We start from the raw sequence: 23,498 nt of genomic DNA, 5'->3' as shown, positions 1-23,498 counted from the left end.
TAAGAGAGCGTCCAGTTGGCATGAAAATGACTATTGATGACATTCCTTATATAAATGTACATTCGCCTCGGTTGATTATACGAAAACGGAAAGATGTAGAAACCAAATTTTTTATGGGTATATGTAGAGAGGCAATGTGCATAATTTCAAATTATTTTGAAATGTACAGGACGTGTAAGAAGTAAGATCCATACCAAAGTTATATTTTTTCTTATGGAACAGCCGGTATTTTATTTCATTTTTGGATTCTTGGGCATAAAATGGGGCATTTATTATCAGGGTTTAATATGTTTAAATGCTTTGGTTTTTGAGATATTTAAAGATATTTAAATATGCATGCTATAATCAAAAATTTTGTAAACACCCTGTACATTACTTTTCAGAGTTAGTTCTTGTGCTGATTAATACGACAGAGAAGTAAACTTTACTAAAAAATGTATTGCTTTTAAATGTATACAGGGGTATCAGAAATTGCTGGTCTATTTTAAATATTTGCTTTACATAAAAACTTCGTTATTTCAAATACAACACTATGTATTTTTTTAAATAAGTCGAAGCAGATTTAAATGTTTTTTCGAACTATATGTATTAGGGTTTCCTTTACCTATTTGGCTCAGATTTTGAATAAAAGTCGTTTTTTTTTTCAATAAAATTGTAATCAAGATGGCTGTGTCACCATGGCAGTTTTCTATAGTGACACTTGTAGCTATTTTCAAAATCGACATTAGTTTATGGACTTTATTTAAATTTACAACAGGTTATTTTTATTTAATTTACCTACAATAAGGTTAATAAGTAAGTATTTATTATTTTATCAAGAAAAATGAAGTAGTATCTGCTGGCGGAAGAAATGGGTATGTTACTAATGATTTTATTTTGTGAGGACAATTGCTTGTTGGCCTGAAGGGTTTATGCTCAAAGATGTTCCTTTGAAAAACTACTTCTCCTATTTTGCAGAGCCGATAGTGTGGTATATGAAAAACCTATTAGGCAGAAACCTGTCGTTGGAAGTGAAGAAAATGAATTTGCCTTGAATGGCCTTTTTATAGAAAATCCAATATATCTACAAGTCATCGTAATATAAATCAAAGAACTACTTCTTTATTTTTCTTGATAAAATAATACATGCTTACTTATTAAACTATTGTAGGATTGTAGGTAAATTAAATAACAATAAACTGTTATCAATTTAAATAATGTCCATAAACTAATGTTGATTTTGAAAATAGCTACTAATTGTCACTAGCAAATTACCATGGCGACACCAGTCATCTTGATTGCCATTTTATTGAAAAATCGCTTTTTATTCAAAATCTGAGCCAGATAGGTATAGGAAACTCTAATATAGTGTGAAAGAGCATTTAAATCTGCTTCGGCTTATTTAAAAAAATACATAATGTTGTATTTGAAATAACGAAGTTTTTTATGTGAAATAAATATTTAAATTAGACCAGAAATTTCTGATACCCTTTTATACATTTAAGGAAGCAATGTATTATTTTAGTAAAGTTTATTTCTCTGTCGTGTTAATCAGCACAAGAATTAACTCTGAAAAGTAATGTACGGGGCTGTTCACAACAAAATGTTTCTCTAGTTCATTACTTTGGTTTTGATAAATGCGTACACAATATTATTTTAAGCGTTTTCAAATAAAACATAAACAATTTTTTAGTATCTGCTATAGTTTATTTATTAAATAAAATAAAATAAATAAACATGGATTAGTTAGACAGGTTGTTAGTATTTTGTAGGATCCAGGAGATGTAAGCGGCAGTGTCGACGTATACAGATGGAAATCCGGCGTTTCCACATGGACTGTATCCCCAGGAAACAACACCGACCACACGAGAGTTGACTACCAATGGGCCACCGCTGTCACCACTGCAGACAGCTTCGATACTTGAAGCTGCACGGGTTGTTGTGCACACGTTAAGAGCAGATCTGAAGGGGTTGATAATTCCAGAAAGTTGTCTGATGACATTGGCACATTCTGAGAAATATACTCTGTTAGTATCAATTTTTAATAATAAATTTAAGGTTTTTGCTTACGGTCTTTGGCCAAAATTGGAACGTTAACAAACTGAAGGTTGTTGGGAGCAGAGTTGGTTGGAGGTCCAAGGGATCCCCATCCAGAAACGACGGATGTACCGCTAGGAATAGCACCGGCAACTGGAAGAGCAATGGGTTGTACGTTGACTGCGTAGGTAAGAAGAGAAGCCAAACGAATGACGGATATGTCGTTAGCAGCTACAACGTTGCCTCTACAGAAAACGGTGAAGTTATTTTACCTGCAATGGTATAAAAATTTGATTTTTCTTACCCTGGGTACAAAGCATGGTTAACATAATAAGAAACAGCTACAGTTTGTTGGTTGGCAATTCCAGTGTCAGTTTGCAACAGGATACCGGCCGTTACCCTGAAATCACTGGCAGCACGTTGTGTACAATGAGCAGCCGAAAGAACCCATCTAGAAGATAAAATAAATTTTCCATCAAACACAAATATATATTATACGATAAGTCAAAATATACAGGGTTTCAAAAAACACGTACCATCTCTCGTGCGGAGATTCCTCTCGTAAAAATAAGATTTATTTTCATATTAGTAAAGGTACGATTCTGCTTTGTTTCGTAGTTACAGAATGTTACAGTCTTCATCTTTTTAAGATTTATTATAATTTTCTTCCAAATGCTTTTAGCGATTCGAATGAAATTTAGGGTAAAAGATACTATAAGTATGACATATTTGTATGCTAAAAAGTGGTCGTCATATTCACCAGGGATGTGCTTATGCGTTACACTGGAATATTTTTCTAAAAAAATATATGCGCCACTAACTTTTTTTTCTTTTGTTGGCAAAATTGTGTAGACCGTTAAATGCTGATTACAAGTTGTCTCTCGATATTTTGTCGGCTTCGGTTTCCTTGATAAGATAAACGTAATTTAATTAATTTGCCTTAATCCAATTCTAATAGCAACCTTTAAAAGATTGAATTGTCATAGATTTTCCAAAATTTTAAATAAGTACTCATTGATTCCTCATCAAAAAAAATATATAAAAAAGTTCCTACTAACACAGATGCGGAAATGCACAGCTTTAGAATTACAGGATGTTAACATTTTTAAAAAATATGCCCTTTGCAATTATATTATATACCATTATTTTGGGGGGGAATTTACTGTAGGTAGCACTGTACACATCAGTCTTATAAACTTTAAGAAAATTTAGTAATAAAATACATTAAATACATAATTTACATTACATTACATTACATACATGCTTTTATCTCATTGTGAAGATCGAATTGGAGAAAATACCAAGATATAACTTTTCATCGGCATTAAATAGTCTACACACTTTTGCTAATAAGAAGAAAAAAATCAGTGGCGCGTATGTTTTTTTTAGAAAAATATTCCAGTGAGAACCCATATGCACGTCCCTAGTAACACTGTCGACACTTTTTTAATTTTAAAATATGTACCACTAACTTTTAGCCTCAAAATTTCATTCAAATCGCTCATCAGAGTTAATTAGCATATGTTTTTTGAAACACACACCCTGTAGGTAGGATAGTATTACCCTTTCTTACTTGACTCGAAGTAATATAAAATCAAAGTTGACAGAAGACAAAAGGATAGTTCAATGACGACTGCTTGGAAACCATGAACGATAAAACATGGCCAGAATGAAAATAACATGCTGTGCATCATATCAACATTAAAAGGTAACAATAGGTAAGGAGTGTGATAAGAAAGTAAAAAATGCGAAAAAGTCAATTAAATGCGAGAACGATAGGCGAAAATAACACAAAGCAAGACTATTTATGCGAGATATGAATCAAGAAGAAAACATCTCCTAGAAGACCAATAGACCACCTTTTTAAGACCGGCAGTGATGCACGGTAGCGAGATTTGTACGATAACAGTGACAAATGGAACCATTCGAAACGAAACTCGACTTACTACCGAAAAACTATTGGAAGTTTACGAATGGTAAATCCTTATATTTTTTTTAATAAGAAATAAAGTTTGGAAGGCTACATTATGCCAGGTCACGTGAGTTATATTTCTGAGGACTGAATATTATACAGGGTTGTTCGCCACATACGACACGGAGTATTGTAGCTAAACGATGAGATTTTTTACAAATTGTAAGTTTTGGGATCGTTGAAGGACTATTAGAGCTTCAATTTAAAAATATTTTCACAAGATACAGGGTGTCCCAAATAAATAAAAAATATCAAAGTTGTATTTTTTTAAATGGAACACCCCGTATATTATTACATTTTTAGTTTCTACGATTAAAATAAAGGTAAATTATAATAGTCCATACCAGTTCAAAAGTATAGCAAATTGTGTACCAACCTGAGAATCACTTTTTTTTTGTACGTGCTAGGTTTACTTAGCTTTACTTAGGCCCAAAGTGGAGGTAAATGTTTTTTATGGTATTGAGAGGAAGTTTTGTAGATGTAAAGCCGCGTCCAAACTACTCGAACAAAACGTTCGCGAACATATATAATTCACACAATATACTCGTAGCAGCAGGTCGTAAACGACGGCGCAGCCCATCGCATCGGTCCCGAGGACTGAGGTGCGGGGAAGAATGCGACAACCAGTTTGCTCTATAGATCTAGGATGCGTTTAGGTAGTCGCTGTTTTTTCGAGTGCCCGGATTTCGAGTGCAAGCATTTTATTAAATAAATTAACCGGTAAACAGTTTGTCGTTGAAGAATCAATATTTAGCAGGCGGAGGGTCACAGGGGTCTTTTGGTAGATTATTCGTTATAGTGTATTTTTAAGACCTGTATTCATTTTCAGCCGATTCTACCAGGTGTTTCTCAAAAGGGACTCACTTTTTTACTTTTTTATTTTTTCAGATAATACAACGAAATTTGGTTTGTTAGTATATGACATAAATCGGGATTGATTGACGTATTCAATTACCTTCGGTCGCTTCCTGTTTCACCGGAAATGACTACAACTTTGTATTTTTAGATTGTATCCTAAGTACTTTTTTGCTTTATTTGATAGAAAATGACATTCTGAATAGAATGACATACCAAACGTCAATTTTAAACAATTCCAATTAAATAAAAATAGCATTTTAAATTTCAGTCTGGAGTACCAAGACTGAGTTAAAACTATTAATTTGTAATCAAAGAACTTTGGAAACATATATTTGATCGTGTAATTTTTTTCGTATCCTTTCATGACCGTTTAAAAGATGCCCAAATCGTATTTTTAATGATAACTCAAATTTTTCAAATGGTACGAGGCTGGCTCAGCATATTTGGAAAAAGCATTTTTTACGAATAATTGGGTACTACATACTTGGTATTTGGAGTAAAATTGTCGTTACCTTTATTTATGGCCATTTTTAAATTGAAAATGTCAAAAGTTGAAATATAATATATCATTCTATTTAGAATGTCATTTTCTATTATATACGGTAAAAAATACCGAGGATACCATTTAAATCAAAATTTGTTGTCATATCCGGTGAAATAGGTAGTGACCGAAAATAATTGAAAACGTCGATCAATCCTGATTTATGTCCTATACTAACATACCAAATCTCGTTTTTTTATCTAAAAAATTAAAAAAGATATAGAAGTGAACAACTTTTCAGAAATACCCGGTATATTTATTTCTAAAAATGTAATGGTAAAATTTCATTTCCGGTGTCAAACTTCCTATTAAGTAGTAATTTTTAATTTCAGAATCCCATAATAATTCCGGTCTTTAATAAAAATAATCATAAAGGTCTTTATTAACAAAAATGAAATTATATGGACGAAGTCTAGCTACATAGCTATTCACGCTCAACCCACAATAAAATTAAAATTATAAAATCTTTTCTTTGTGTAAACAAATTAGTTGTAAATGTTTTTCACGATCCCAGTCAATAACTGCGTCCTCCATTGTCGAATACTCGGTAAAAAATAAAAATCACAGATGGACGCCCGAAATTAAATGAGACCCTTCCAAGTGTCCGGTACAATGTCCGCCGAAATGCACGCCGTTCGCTCCTTTTGATTTACCGACACCCGTCGGAAAAAGAACGCGCGCGCTCTACCATAATGCACGCTCTGGCGTACGAGCTATCCGTTCGGCGCCCTGCGCTCCTTATTAAGGTGCGTATTCATTATCCGAACGAAGGAACGAAAGAGCGAGCGAACGAATGGAATTCGGTATATTTGGACGGTGGACCGAACGAATGCGGTCGTTCGTTTGTTCGTTCGCTCGGCCATCCGTTTCGAGTCGGTACATCAAAGGCGTTCGCAAACGAATGGGTTAAGGTGTTTTCGTTTGGTTCTAAAATCCGGTCCCGTCCATACTACTACCGAACGAACGAATGAACATTCGTTAGATCGTTCAGATAGTGAATACGCACCTAATAGGCCTAGGCTAGCTGTACTTGTTGGCTTTATTATTTATAAATCTACCTCTCTCTTTAATTATATATGTTCGCGAACATTTTGTTCGAGTAGCTTGGACGCGGCTTAACATATCATTCTCACAAAGATAAAAAATATCTTAAAGCTAAAAAAATGTCGATATATTTGCCAGGGACGTGCATATGGGTTATCACTGGAATATTTTTCTAAAAAAAGCACGTACGCCACTGACTTTTTTCTCTTGTTAGCGAAATAGTGTAAGCAGTTTAATGCCGATTAAAAGTTGTCTCCTGATATTTTGTCGATTTCGGCCTCCTTGAAAAGATAAACGCAATTTTTCTAATTTTCCTTCATCCAAGTCTAATAGCAATCTTTAAAAAAAATTAATATGATTAATTTTCGATTTTTTTTAAATAAGTACTCATTGATTCCTTATCAAAAAATATGAAAAAAAGTTCCTATAAACATGAGTAGAGAAATGCACATTTTTAGAGTTACAGAATGTCAACATTTTTAATTCTTATTAGATTTTTTGTAATTATTAATATTAAATACATTTTTTTATTTTAAATTGCTGTAGGTTGGACTAATAGCAATACTAACTAATAGTAATATTATTTAATAATAAATTATGTAAAATATATAATTATTTATTAATCTTATTTTTATTTTTATTTTATTAATTGTGATTAATAAAATTGCGTTTATCTCATCAAGGAAGCAGAATTCGACAAAATATCTAGAGATAACTTTTAACTGGCACTAAACGGCCTACACAATTTTGATATCAAAAGAAAAAAGTCAGTGGCGCACATGTTTTCTTTTTGAAAAATATTCCAGCGATTACCCATATGCACTTTCCTGATGAATTTATCGACACTTTTTTAGCATTAAAATATGTGGTACTTATAGTAACTTTTACCCTCAAAATTTAATTCGAATCACTAAAAGTACTTGAGGGAAAATTATAATAAATCGAAAGATTATTAAGATTGTAACACCCTGTAGCTACGAAACAAAGCAGAATCGGACCTATGTTGATATGAAAAATAAATCTTATTTTTACGTGAGGAATTTCCCCACAAGAGATGGCACATGTTTTTTAAAACACCCTGTATAAAATACATAGATAACAAATGAGTAAATTCAAAGAACAATGTGGTATCAAATAAATTAACCCATATAAAAGAAAAACCGTATACTATAACAGTTAAAACTATAGTAGATACGAAATGGTCAAGCATTAGTAAATGGATAAAAAGAGCTAAAGAATATAGTCCTATGGAAAGAGAGGTAGGCCGAAAATAAGGTTTCCATACGTCCGGATTTACCCGGACATGTACAGTGTAGTCCTGCCGTAATTTGAAAATATGTCTTGGATATCTAACTATAAAAAGAACTTCACTTTGATGACTTCAACTTGATGAACATTTTAATAGTTACGTTGTTACTTACGTATCGACTAAACCAATGACTAAAGAATCCAAGGACAAATAACACCCAAGAGCAAATTATTACCATCAGTGCATCAGTACCTAACCAAACAGTGCCGTGGCACATATTTTTCTTAATTTAGCTGTTTGAAGAGATATTTACATTTTTTGATAAATGTTTTGACTACGCCTATGGTGAATTCGGTGGTATCATACTAATTAATTACAAAAACGTATTAAAATGTTAACAAAAGGTACAAAACTAGTATAGACGTATAGCGCACATCGAGTACATAATATCAATAAAATAATTATCGAATTCAATAAGAAAACTAAGAAAACGCTAAAAAGGTGGAGTGGACTGTTTATTTACCTATAGAAACGTAACTCCTGGCTCTTTCTTATCGCTGCGGCTTTTACACTTGAAAGCTGAACAACTAAACACCATTGTTATAAAGTTTATACAAAGTTCACTACACACAAACTATTAGAAATCATTAAAATTTTCGCTGATAACCAGCTGATGACTCATTCGTTGCCATCAAAAAAATGGCGTCTAATGTCACAAATTCTGCTGCAGCCCGTATATGGGCGTTACATGTCCTTGTCTTCTTTAGTCATTGGACTAAACCCAAGAACAGTTAATCTAATAGGACTGCTCATTCAGCCAAAAGTGTCCGCCAGGTGCATGTGAGAACTACTCGCTTTGTGACGTCATTGTAGCCCTTGTCATAGTTATTAGTCCTTATCCGGCAACCAATAATACACACACGTGCATTATTGGTTACCGAATGCAAAACGTTCATTATTTAGCTTATTTATTTAAACACCTTTTATGTATGCAGTAAAGAAAATTAACTGTATAAATCGTATTAAATACTCGGATAATGCATTTTTAAGAACAGCAGGTTTAGCCCCCCAGCATCACCTTTTGCAAGCATTCTTTTTAGAGTACTTCCATATCTTGCTTTAAAATAATTAATAAACAAAATCGTGGGCACTTAGTATGCACTTTGTCACAATCCACAACACAAAATGAACGTATTTATACACTCTATAGCTCTAAAAAACTTTAAAGACACCTTTTTCACATTTAAAATTGACAAAATAATTAACTCAAAATTTCTCAGCTGTTATTTTTATAAGTTTACCATAGGCAACTAATAATACACACTATCATGACAAGGCCACGAAGGCTTTGACAAGGGCTACAATGACGTCACAACTGTCAGCTGAAGCGCGGGAAGAGGCGAACGTACGTCTTATGAGGATGAGCAATCCTATTAGTTGGACTAAACCGACATTGATCGAAAGTACCTCTATCTCTCTTATGATGGTCCAGCGAGCTTTGCGCGATGCCACTCGAACGGTGCCAATATGAACGTGTATTTAGCGTTCTAAAGATGTTTATAAATAAGTAAAAATATTTTAAATGTATTACTATCGGTTGTTTTAGTATTTAAGTTGAAGTTCCAAGCATTTTTATATATTTTTTTTACTTAATAGTCTTATAGTCTATCTTGATTTTTGGGTCCAAATATGGATACTGGCCATTTTTTAAATAGACCATGAATTAAAGACACGTATTTGATTTCCTTATATATAGAAACAATTCATTCTTCATGCATTACCTACCTTTGACTGAGGATGGAGCCTCCGCAAATGTGGAAGAGAGTATTTCCAGTAACAACACGTAGAGAAATTTGGTATGGGAACTGGTTTCTGACGGCGTTCGAACCAGCGACTATTTTCAAGTCGGAACTGTTTGAGTACTGTCTGGGTATTGTTGGGTATAACTCTGGCTGGATGTAACCATCAGCTAAAGAAAGAAAAGGTTATAAGTATATTCTCAGCCATTCTGACTTTTTGAGTATACAGGGTTCCAGGCTGAGCGTGCATTAGAAGTTTCTAGAGAACTGCAAGATCTAAATCTGCTATTTTTTCCAGATCATTGTTTCACAATGTGATCTACCAATTATTTTGTTTTCAGTATGGCGACACTTCCGGAAATACCGGAAGTTCACAACGGCAACTTTCTTATTTTAAATGGGTACCCCCATTTTTTATTACATACTTAAATTCTCTGTAAAGTTTTATCAATTTTGATATCAAGAATTTACTTAGGTATTTTAAAATATTCATTTTTCATTCAACTATTGCTTTATACAGGTTGTTTCAAAAATCATGTGCCATCTCTCGTGAGGATATTCCTCACGTAAAAATAAGAATTATTTTTCATATCATCATAGGTCCGATTCTGCTTTGTTTTGTAGCTACAGAGTGTTAAAGTTTTAATAATCTTTCTGTTTATTATAATTTTCTTTCAAGTACTTTTAGTGATTCAAATTAAATTTTGAGGGTGAAAGTTACTATAAGTGCTATATATTTTTTTAATGCTAAAAAATTGTCGATAAATTCATCGAGGACGTGCATATGGGTTATAATGGAATATTTTTCAAAAAAAAAACATGTGTACCAGTGACTTTTTTCTTTTGATATCGAAATTGTGTAGGCCGTTTAACGACAATTAAAAGTTATCTCTTGATATTTTGTCGAATTCGGCCTCCTTGATAAGATAAACGCAATTTTATTAATCACAATTAACTAAAATAAAATTATTAAATTTTAGCCTACAGCAATTTCAAATAAAAAATAATGGTATTTAAAATAATTTTAAAAAACCTTATTTTAATAAGTTTTAATATTCTGTAGCTCTAAAACTATGCATTTCCATACCCATGTTTATAGGAACTTTTTTTCATATTTTTTGATAAGGAATCAATGAGTACTTATTTAAAACTTACGCAAGTTAATGATATTAACATTTTTTATAGGTTGCTATTACACTTGGATCGAGGCAAATTAATAAAATTGCTTTTATCTCATCAAGGAGGCCGAAATCGACAAAATATCAAGAGACACTTTTAATCGACATTAAACTGCTTACACTATTTCGCTAACAAAAGGAAAAAAGTCAGTAAAGTGCATGCTTTTTTTAGAAAAATATTTCAGTGATTACCCTTATGCACGTCACTGGTGAATATGTCGACACATTTTTAGCTTTAAAATATGTCGCATTTATAGTAACTTTTACCCTCAAAATTTCATTCGAAACGCTACAAGTACTTGGGAGAAAATTATAATAAATCGAAAAAATATTAAGATTTAACACCCTGTAGCTACGAAACAAAGCAGAATGGGACCTATATTGATATGAAAAATGAATCTTATTTTTACGCGAGAAATCTCCCCACGAGAGATGGCATATGTTTTTTGAAACACTGTGTAGATTGGCACTCTCAATTAGAACATGTTAAAAAAAAATTTTAGAATAGTATCACAAGGTAATTTAGATTATTTTTTATTAATTATTTTTGTATAAGTTGTATTCTTTTTGTTTGGTTTTTTATTTTTATATCTGGTTTTGTATTTTTATATCATATTTTATACATGTAAGTTATTTTTTGTTATCAAAGATATTAATTATAGGTACTTTTTTATTTCGTGATCAATTTTTTTCTTTATTTAACCCCCCCTGCAAAAACGTAAATACGCCACTGCCAGTAGCTAATAGCACAGAATATCTAGCTACGCAACAGAAGCCTCGTTACATGTATAAAATCGTAGGTCTCAAAAGGAGACAGGCTTTAAAAGCCTGTCTCCAAATCAGATATTTTGATGCGGTAGTTTCGCTACTACATAACAGAGGGCGATAAATTTAAAAGAAAACAGTTTTCTACAAACGAAATTTAAAAGAATTTTATGCAGTGTTGCCATTGTGTAATTTATATTGTAATATTTCCTGATAAAGCTTAGCTTCAAATTTGCTACATCATTTAAACATATTAAAATAGATTAGAGCTCTTTTTTCAAACGTTTAAGTATTTAACTCGCCATGTTAGTTGGAGTTAAATCTTACGAGCTGAATTAAAATCACTTTCTGAAGTTTGATTCTAACTGAATCCTGAATTTTGATTGTAATTCGGCGGCAATATAATAAGTATTGTTCTACTATTACGACACCACTTCCTGACGTTCGATTGTGTTCATACCGTATGATCGGGAAAAAACGGCGTTAGCGATGGCTATGAATTGAAAATCGCTATCATTTTATGTGTAAATTTATATGGGAAATGTCATCGATCGTCTTTTCCCAGCCAACTGGACGCCGTTTTTTTCGGTATCGTACGGTATTTGATATATACATGCGTATTTTTCATGACATTGCAATATTATGGTACCATGAAGCATATCAAGTGATACCGTAATATAGTACCATATTATGATACATGGCGTTCGATTGGGCTTAAACTTGGTATATTACGTATCTTCAGTGACATTGTAATATTATGGTACCATGAAGCATATCAAGAGGTACCATAATAGTACATAGAGGTACCATATACGATAGAGGTACCATATACGATATCATTTCCTGGCGTGCGATTGGACTTATACTTGGTATAGTAAGTATCTTCGGTGACATTGTAATATGATAGAACTATGATGCATATAAAGTGGTACCTTAATATAGTACCATATTACGATACCACTTCTTGACGTTCGATTGGGCTCATATTTGATTATACTTGCGTATTTTTGATGACATTACAATATTATGGTACCATGAAGCATATCAAGGGGTACCATAATGTAGTACCATATTACGATACCATTTCCTGGCGTTCGATTGAGCTTAAACTTTGTATACTACGTATTTTCGGTAACATCGTAATATGATGGCACCATGGAGCATATAAATTGGTACCTTCTATAGTACCATATTATGATAACATTTCCTGACGTTCATTTGGGCTCATATTTGATATATACTTGCATATTTTTGATGACATTGCAATATTATACCATGAAGCATATCAAGAGGTACCATAATAATACCATATACGATACCATTTCCTGGCGTTCGATTGTAATATGATGGTACTATTATGAGTCATCTACTATGATGCATATATAAAGTGGTACCTTAATATAGTACCATATTACGATACCACTTCCTGACGTTCGATTGGGCTCATATTTGATTATACTTGCGTATTTTTGATGACATTGCAATATTATGGTACCATAAAGCATATCAAGGGGTACCATAATGTAGTACCATATTACGATACCATTTCCTGGCGTTCGATTGGGCCCAAATTTGATATACTTGTGTTTCTTTATAAAGATTTGTTTAATTAATAATTTTAATTTATTTTATGAATTTTAATTTATTGTACGATGTCGTGACAGCAACTTTTATGCCTAACTAATATATTATTAATTGTACCTGTGTCACTTTTTAAAATCTACCTAGGTCTATATAAATAACGTGGCAAACAGAAAAAAAATGTTATTATAGTATTTTTTTAGTCAATTAACATTTTTTGTACTGCATTTTAATAAATAATTTCCATGATTATTAAACGTATATTTCATTACTAACGTTTCAGCATTAATAAATATCACTATCAATCGCTCTGTATATTATTAATTTTAAAGGTAGTTAAAGTTATTTTCTTAGTTAACATAATAAAGTAGCGTATATTAAAAATGTATTTTGAGAGCATATGTTTTCTAATAATATACTTAAAATTAAAACTATTTTAAAAGCCAAACGAATAATTAATATAAGTGTATCTGACAAGAAACGAAGAATAGAAAGGAATTATTATACACCAGAAAAAGAATGGGAGGCCAATTAAAGTTTGCTTGAATCTGGCAACTGTGCATTTTTAGCCGAGCTTCAAGGCCGTCGACGTGCCGTCGATCCAAAACCGAAAGTTGAAAATTTCCAATTATATTCTGATTATGATATTGTCGCGCCATCTAGTATTTTATTTGTGCAATTTTAGCTCTTTCATTTCGAGTATTTTTCTGTTGCGTAGCTAGATATTCTGTGCTAGAAGCCACAATTGGTGGTGGAAGAAGAAATATTTTATTATACTATAACCTAAGTTATTTAGAGCGATTTCTTCTTTATGGTTTTCTCACTGTGCATGGGGTTTTGTTTTAAAACATGTTAAGAACCAGATTTTAAGCAAATATTTAGTTTAAAGGCTATAATATTGTGAATAACGAAAAATAAGTTATTATAGCGTAGCTAGATATTCTGTGCTAATAGCTTTAAACGTCAAACGATGTAAAACTATATCTGGCCATGACATACTGCCATGAGATATTACTAAAATGCGAAATATTTTTTATAAATAGACTTTATAAAGTTTTAGCAGCAGTATTTATAATATATGAAAATCAAATAATTACTTTTTTGACAGAAGGAAATAAACTGCTTGAGACCGGAGTTGATGCTCAGCCCGACAGTCCTGCACCATCTCTCAGTTATTATAACCCTAATTGACTAAATATGACTAACCCTATTGAACTAAAATAAGGACTCATCATTCTTAATAACATAAACGATTACCTTACCTTAATGTATTTACCTTAGTTTTTAAGACAGTAGCTTAATAAAAATTAGTATTAGTTTTGGCATGATAATAAGTGATTCAGAATTCAAAATTTAATAGCAAATCCAAAATCAGAGTTAATGCTAATGATATTTTAAAATATATGTATAGTACTTGTATAAATTAAAAAATTTTCCTATTCCTAATCTCTTCATAGCGTCCTTGATATCAGTTGACAGAGAAAGACTTATTAAATAAAAACAATTAAGTTAAGCAAAAAAAAATGATGAGTAAATATTCTTACCCAAAGCTGCTACCACAACTGCTGCCAATACTAGAAGAACCTTCATGCTTGCTAACGTTCAAGTTAGTGTCCTTTATCCATATAAAAGATGAGTTTTTATATCAGAAAACTGTCCGCTTATCAACAAATATATAATTAATTAAAATATTAACTCTTACCCCCACTCACATTTAAAAAACGTAGCATATATACACTGAAAAAACAACTCTAAAAACGTCAAATAAACGATATTGCACTAATATTTGTAATATAGCATCAAATGCATTGTTTTAAATGGATTTGAATTAATTAGGAGTTTTGTGTTTAGAAATTCATAGATAATTTGCTTAGATGTAATAAAAATAGATAATACTTGTATATTTGAAATACATCAAAAAAAATTATTGACATTTTTGCTAGAATTATTAATTATTGTAACTAGGCGAACTTTATTATAAAATATTATTTAAACAAAGTGAATATATTAGATTTTTTTTTACTTGAACTCAACTTGGGTTTCATATTTTTCAAGATAAACGTTTTGTTTTTTCAGTGTAGAAAACATCTTAAACAGGGGACAAAAAATTGCTTTTATCTATTACTGTAACTGATAATCAATTCATTAATTTATCCAGTTTTTTATAAAACAAGAAGAATATTTTAGCAGTAATAAAAATAGCAGCAATAATGCCACTTGCCCTTTTGGAACTAAAAATAATATTAAAATTATTTATATTTAGGGTGAGTCTTAAATAAGTGCAAATATTTTCAAGACTGGTACATCTCGATAAAAGAAACGCATTTTCTCTTTTCCATTTTTTAAATAAGTCTAAATTAACCGAGTTATTTTGCTTTGGAAATTAAAAAAAAAGATATGTTTGGGTGAAATTTTCAGAAGCACTGTTTTTTTCTTATGAATTTTTATTCTTCTAAATGTAATCTACAACATAAATATGTTGCCATATTATTAATATATTATGTTTTTTGACTACGAATAATTTTTTTTTAAATCGGAAAATTTTAAATTTTCAAAAAAATTGTTTCAATAAAAAAATAATTTATAAGAAGTACGTATTTCTAGGGTCAAAATATACCATCCCTAATAATATTTGCGCTTATTTAAAAATCATCCTGTACGTGTTTGAGGTACATTCAGTCGCCACGAAATGGAATCAATTTCCTCAACTTAAATTAGACCGTTCAGGCAGAAAGCGTCGCGTTCGGCGTTGCGCTAGCGTCCGCTGAGCGTAAAGCGTCGAGTTCGATCTCAATTGTTTTTCGGCGAGATTGCTAGCGTTCTATGGTTGTCATGGCGTCTGAGAAGCAGCACGCAGAGGTGCTAATCGCCGAAATACAGGCAAGATCTGCACTGTGGAACGCACAATTGCCTCAGTACAGACTACTTGAAGAAATAGCTACAAGTCTAGGTATTTCTAGTAAGTATTTTTTACAGTACGAGTAAATTCCAAGATGATGAAATTCTCTATGCAGATAATATTGTTTGTTTATAGGGTGAACTCCTACTTTTTTTCCATTCTTTTGAATGTAAAATATGATGATTCCAATAGTAACATTAGACAAACTGCTCTCCTTGAAGCCATTTTACAAATTCAAAGCCTAAAGAACCAGCTCATATGACGCTGCGGTGACGCTCCCAGCCTGAATGTACCTTTAGTAATTTCAGTTTTTAAATATAACTGTTTTTTTTTTGTCATGGTGTGTCAATGGACTATTATAGATGTTATAGAATAATAATGATTATTAAAAGTATATATACATATAGTCTGTCCAGCGCAAGGATACCTCAGAGTGTTACTCTTACTCAGTCGTTGTCTGTCATTATAATTCACAGGTAAATTGAATTTTCTGTCATTTTTTGGATGTCGTCTGATAAAATCTTAAAAAATAAAAGTTCTTAAGTTGAGATATATACAGTGTCGCTGATATAATATATGGAAATGGTCGATTAAAAAAGTCTTATAAGACTAAAATATAAGATTAAAATATAAGAGGTACCGCAAAAAGTTACCAACATTATCCAGCGTGACCGCACCTTGCTTCTGTCGCGTCCCTAAATTCCCTCCATTTTCCACACTAGAATAGAGTGTGCGCAGGAGTATCCTGCTCCTGGCAGTACACACAGCGATCGCTGGCTCTTTTGCCCAACCCTTTCAGGTATGTGCCAAAAACACCCATGACCTGTGATAGCTTGAGTAAGAAAGGGGTATACTTCCACCCATTCATTCTTGTATCACTCTGCCACATTTTCCATAAATTTTTTTGCCCAGCCATCATATCTCAATGCCATTTCATCAAGATGTTTTCTCTTACTTGCATCCTATGTTCCTTGCCCAGCTAGTAGGTATCGCATCTTTCCTCTACCTGGTGTACAATAGACATGACACCAGCCAATGCCAGTACTCCCGTTGTCGGCGCAGTGAGGTAGGCGCTCGTAATACGTAAGGTCAATCTCCTAATCATAGATTGCGGCATATTTTGATAGTGTTGATATTTTATAGCTCTTCTCCAAATTGGAGCGGCATAAATATCATAGAAGTCAAGGCCGATGCCATCGTTCTCCTCTTTCTACTTTCTTTCTCCTCTAGGTCCGCCAACATTGGGCATTACTCGCGACAGAGTGTTAGTTGCACGTGTGGCCTCTTCTACTATTCTACGAACGTGGGTGGTTATACGTAGACCGCTGTCCAACCACACTCCCACGTACTTTACAGCTTTGCAGGGCATAATAGTTACTCCGATTATATCAGCGCTCCAGCCTTCTAATTTCCGTTGTCCCACCAAAGCAAGCAACTCAGTCTTCTGTTGCTAACCTGATAAATAAATAAATAAATAAAATAAATAAATGCCTTTATTGTCAAAAATGTTTGCAATTTGTAGACAAAGGTAAAGTAAATAAACAAAGTAAACAAACAAAATAAACAAACAAAAGAGAGAAGAGAATACAAAACATTATACAAATAACAATGTCAGTCTTATTGTTTAAAATAAACATTTATAAACTTCAAAGAATAAAAAAAAACAAAAAAATAATAAAAATAAGATTCAAAAACGTTTAGTAAGTTTATACTAAATATCAATGACCTACCCATGCTATCCAGCCTGTTTAGGATTATCAGCACCGCAGTCTGCACTCTTATTTTTAACATATGATCATCTGCGTAAGCAAGAATCTCCAATCAATGTCAATGTCCAACCTCAGCACCTGGTCGTAGAAGACGTTCCACAGTGTCGGGTCGAGTACTGATCCCTGAGGAACCCCGCAACTCATTTTATAGGTTTGGTCGTCCTCCGCCTCCATTTTCCTACATGATAAGTAGGACTGGATTACCCTAATTAAGTACCTGCCAATGCCCATTAACTTCAATTGGTCTATAATGCCCTGCCAGGGAGCAGAGTTAAATTCGTTTTCCACATCCAACGTGAGGAGAGCTACGTATCCCCTACTCTTCCAGTTGCGTTGCCTTAGCAGGTCGACTTTGTCCATAATTATGCTAAGAGCATTTATTGTGGATTTGCTCTTTCTGAATCCAAATTGCCTATCGAACAGTCTACCGTTTTCCTCCAGTTCAGTCTCCAGTCTAGTTTGTTTCAAGAACTCAAAGAGTTTTCCGCTGGCATTAAGTAGACATATTGGTCTGTAGTTTATCGCAGACGAGCTCTCCATTTTGGGCTTTTCGATCAAAACCAGCTTTCCAACCTTCCACAATGTCGGAAATTGGCCCCGGACTAAGCACCAATTCATAACGCTAGTAATGGACTGCGGATCCTTCAAAGCTGCTGCTTTTAACCTCTCCAGATATTCCGTTCAAACCTACTACCGCTTTGCCATTCTTTATGTTACGCGCAGCGCTTAAAATTTCATCCGTAGTAAAAATGGGCATTTCCTCAGTAGGTATATTCAAGTTACCCCATTCAATGTCTGGTCTCGTTGGGAAAAGAGCCCTCACTTGTTCTCTGACTTCATCTGCCGGGATAGGAACTCTAGCCCTATTCATAAACTTCCTGGTAACTATTCTGTATGCTCTTCCCCACACATCCGCGTTCAGTTCGTCGCACAGTTCTTTCCATTTTTGCTTTTTGACTCTTGCAATCTCCTCCTTGAGTTTCTTTTTTGCCCCTTTATATTCTTCACCGAAATTCCAACCCCAAAGAAAACTACTGGAGAGGCAGTTGACACTTACACGAGACCAGCCTCCTAAAGAGTGGCACAGAAGCTATCACCTCCTCTAGTAATGGTCGGTAGTCTACCTCTAGGCTTTAGGTCCAACAGGCTACACAAGCTACAGGTGCCTCTACCCGGCCTAAGCCAACCAGGCGGGCTAGACGACCCACTGATAGTACATGCGGTCAATAAAAAAACGTAGCAAATTCGGTTAAAAGCATGAAACTTGGCACAGTTGTTTAATAGGCCATTTTAAGCTATTTTACCCACAGCACCTAAAATTTCACCCGTTGGGGTAGGGTTGCAGCCCTTATTTAATTTTTAAGGGGTTAAAATTTTTCACAAATTTATTTAAATATTTTTGTTTAATTTTAGTGTCTCTTTTGACTAATTCGAACATAAAGATTTCAAAAAAAACGCCAAATTTGTATAACTTAGCGTTTGGGCTATACGGCTGTAATATTTGATTTAAGTGTTAAAATTTCATACTTTAACATATTTACCGTATCCTGACCAAAATGCTGGATATTTTTGTAAGTTTTGGCTTTGGTTTTGGTACGAAAAATGTAATTAGATTTGTGACAAGACCATGGGCGCACCCATGGGGGGAGAAGGAACGTTATCCCCCCCCCCCTCCTTGGATGCGCCGTCAAGGATCCTTTGCACCAATTTGGGCAATACTACACAAACTGTGTAATAAAAAAATAAGTTTATATTTAATCTTAATTAGTTTGTTTATAGTTATGTAATAACAATAAAAATACAAGTATAAGCTTCTACCTAAGTATATGCCTAATTCTTAGGTATATAGTTTTAGTATATTATTTATATAATAAATACTTCAATTTAACTTAATAATCAATTTAATTAATCTACGAATAATACAATAATTATAAAACTAAATGTGTACTTACATATTATATTTATGGACGAACATCATCACTGGCTCGGGGGTAGTGTCAGGGTAGTGTAACGCCAATGCCGGAATCTCGACCGCGACCTTATCGAACTTACTATCGACTATCGACTGTCGACTGTCGACTGTCGACTGTCCCCCAACAGGTGACATTTTTGTATTTATTGGTTCGTTACGTCGAATCATCGAATCAGCATTATTGGTCTATCGGTGCGATGACCGGTGCGATGACCGCGTTAGTGCTGATTTGATGATTTTATAAATTCGTAGTATTGAAAGGAAATATTTTCGCAATTGCCAATTATGCTTATAACTTTGATTTTTAAAACTTTACTTTTGTTGCGTAAATGCCAATGAACTTTAATTATTTTATACTTCCTTTCAATCGAATTATTAATTTACGAAATATATTAATATTAAATATGTTATTTTATATATCGAATAATTCCATCCTTGACACTTCCCCCGCACCTCTAAAGCTGGACCCCAGCGATAATTCAAGATTTATGAAATTATACTTTTTAACAATAATTATTATACATTGCAATAAATTGTGCTTAACGTTTCATAATAAAAAAATGTTTTAAGTATACAATATTAAAAAAAATTAAAAAAAAATGTTTTTAAAGAAATTACTAACAAAAAAAAATATAAAAAAAAGCTTCTCTATAAGTTTAAGGATGGCGATTAGCCGTTTACATATAGACAAAAAAAATGTCTTTTAATACTGGCACTAACGTGAACTGCACAATACCTATATAGTTTTTAAGTTTCAATACTTTGCACTGACTTCGTTCATAAAACACCCACCCACAAATCTCGTCGGCTGCTCATGGAGGCTGAAAACTGAAGTTTTGATTGTAGTATCCACCTTCACATCATAAACCTAACGAATGCACCCATGCCTCCCGTTCCCTGCACTTTGAAAAGCTCTTTGTTTTGGTAAGCTGTTTCTCAATACTTGCGTCCTTAGGGAGTTGTTTCTTGATATCGGTGTAGGCTGACAATGGAAACGAAATTCCAGTATGATTTTATTTGTCATCTGGATTGGCGTCGAATTCATCTTTCGAAGAAGAGACCAGTTTTTAGGCAAGACAATAACTCTTCCTGTAGCTGCTTATATCGCCAAACCAAATTTGACAGCACGTTCTGAACCCATTTTTGAATTGGACTACTTGCTTCGGACTGCATTACCATAGTGTACTGTTCACAAAGCTTCATAAACAAGGGTAGGCAATTTGCATCATATAGGCATGATGTTGTGGTACTACATTCTTCTTTCTCCTGGGGTTGAGTCTATACGTCGATTCTTCTCAGTGGTGTTCCTTGATTTGTTGCTTGGTATTGGCAGTTTTGACCAGTGATTACATGAAAAAAGAGAACAAAGAGTAAATATGTGCTCTTACTTACAGCTTATTGTATTCAATTATTATGACTTATAAACTAGTTCTTAAAGTATATCAAACTTAATCCTATTTTAAGTTTGTTTTTTTTTAATTTCATTTTTCAGCTTAGTTCAGATTATCATTTTTATTTGTTCTTGACGGCAAGGGAGAATATAAAAATTTTATATGATTGGGCGTAAAACAAACAATAAACTTATATTTTCGTTGCAAATTTGTAGGATTTATGAACACTCCTACCTAATTAGTGTGAAATATTCTATTAGTTAGACACGCAAGAAAGTTAAAAAAAATATTTTCATTTTAAAAATTACATCTATTTAAATGTTTTAAACGCCTACTATTTCGCCTTTTTAACTTTATAAAGTGATGCCAAATACAATAGATAATTAAGCATAAAAAGAAAAGAATAAAAAAAGTGCAAACTATCACATAAAGTATGTCATGAGACGTATCGTTATCATGTTTCACAGCTTAACTTTAAATCATTTGAATTACGTTTCCTAGTTTCATCTACTAAATTTAATTTTTGCTATAAATTGTGGTATAACGGTTTTGAATATAAAACTTTACTTCAAACCTGAGATTATACCTATTATAATTACGATTAAAATTACGATTTTTTTAATTATTTATACTTCTGTCACATAAAATTACTGTGTCAGCTAATGGTATATATAGAAATTAGAAATATATCACTCGATTTTACCTATTTTATATATTGAATTAAGAAATCTAAAAAAAATTTTGTGTATGTTCAGACTTTTGACTAGATAATTAGAACGAAAATGTAAACTTAAATTCTACTTTTATCGGTTTTCCTTTTTCGGGTACCTATTCTTCGCATTTTACATTTAATTTTGACTGTAAAATTTGACTATCTACAGCAATTCCAGGGAGGGTGGCTAGGGTGGATAATAATATCCTTTGCCATCATGACGTTTCGCTTCCTAGATATTATCTTTGTCCTATGTCTTCTTCTCGATGTATGCTCTTTCCATGGCATTGTATTATCTGTTTCAGGTTTATATTCTAAAACCTTTCGCTTTCTTGTAAATGGTAGTTCTTCATTTATGTTTTCTGACTCAATTATCGATTGAGGTTCAGGAAACTGTCTTTTTCTTCTTCTTCCAGGAATATTGTCAGAGGAAATAAATCTATTTTTTGCCTTATCTCTACTTAATATAGGCAAACTTGAGGAATTGCATTCTACTTCTAAGAGCTCATTCTGAATATTTTCTATTTTCGTACATTCTATTTTGCTAGGGAGGGTATTATCCCCATCCTCTACCTGCAAATATTCTCCAGCAACAGGGAGGGTATTATAGTCTTCCTCTGCCTGTGCATATTTCAACGCTACAGGGAGGGTATTATCATCTTCCTCTGCCTGCGCATTTTCTAAAGTGAGGAAATCCAACGTTTCCTCTTTATAGTCATTTACAAAATCATCCTCTTTTTAAAAATATCCTCTTTTGACATCATTAAAATATTTTCCTCCTGGTTACTATACATTTCGTATGGGAGAGTATCCTGATTATCACAACATATATTATTTGACGACCTAGTTGATTGTGAAAAATTACTGTACTTAGATTGACCTGCATTGTTTATTCTATCTGAACCATAATTATTATTATTATTATTATTTATAAAACTAGTTCTGCCCTTTAAGTTCGAATCTAAATGATTAGTAAAATATTCGTATTGAAAATCATAGCGCCTCTGACTGATATTTGAATTTACTTGCTGTGATTGTCTTTTATTTATGTTAGAATTTTGAGAATGATAAGAATTTCTGGAATATGCTGATGTTTTGGATTCTAATAATATATCTTTTAAATCGCTTATTTTATAGATTATATTTTTCAAACTCTGGAAATTCATATTTTCAGTAAGCAGAAGATAATAATGATAATCATACGATTCATGTAAACCATATTCGAATTGATCTTTAAATATTTCAAAATTTATTTTACCATAGATTTCATGTGCAATTGATAGTAAATCGTAATAATAAGATTTTATATCTTCATTTTTTCCCTGTTTCCGTGTACGGAATTTAGATTTTAGTTTGCGTAGTGATATTTCACTTCCAAACTCTAAAATAAAATCTTTTTTGATATCGCTCCAGACTTTATTAAAATTATTTTGTCATTAATATATTCCTTATACCAATAAAAAGCAGCGTTTTCTAAGTAGCATTCTAAATATTTTATCTTAAAAGCATAATTCCAGCCATTCTTACTAGTTATTTTATCATATTCTCGAATAAAAGAAATTGGGCAGTCGATTGTAGGGTCAAAAGTAGGTGGCGGTATAAATTCCGGTAGAACAGGTGCTTTTACAAAAGACATAAATATATTTAAAAAAAATCAATTTAAATAATAATAAAATAAATAAATTCTAAACTATCATTAAAATAATTATCGCTCAGTATATCATGTAATGAAATACATTTTTTAACACACAC

The 23,498-nt window shown here is 32.7% G+C and overlaps 2 protein-coding genes across 2 annotated transcripts in view; one reads left to right on the top strand and one right to left on the bottom strand.

Annotated features, from left to right (window-relative positions):
* LOC115877859 overlaps positions 1-23,498 on the top strand; it is a 61,862-nt gene that overhangs the window by 17,840 nt on the left and 20,524 nt on the right. The gene's annotated exons all lie outside the window — the stretch shown is intronic.
* On the bottom strand, positions 1,665-14,675 carry LOC115877856 (trypsin alpha-3-like). Its single transcript, XM_030894198.1, has 5 exons — positions 14,548-14,675; positions 9,466-9,649; positions 2,321-2,467; positions 2,050-2,261; positions 1,665-1,990 (listed from the first exon to the last, which is right to left on the bottom strand). Exons 1-5 carry the CDS (start codon positions 14,591-14,593, stop codon positions 1,722-1,724), a joined length of 858 nt encoding a protein of 285 aa, XP_030750058.1. The 5' UTR covers positions 14,594-14,675; the 3' UTR covers positions 1,665-1,721.

The sequence above is a fragment of the Sitophilus oryzae genome, unplaced genomic scaffold (assembly GCF_002938485.1).
Source record: "Sitophilus oryzae breed Bouriz unplaced genomic scaffold, Soryzae_2.0 scaffold_1499_pilon_pilon, whole genome shotgun sequence".
In the NCBI taxonomy this organism is placed as follows: Eukaryota; Metazoa; Arthropoda; class Insecta; order Coleoptera; family Curculionidae; genus Sitophilus; species Sitophilus oryzae.
This window is presented reverse-complemented; position numbering and strand designations above follow the sequence as displayed.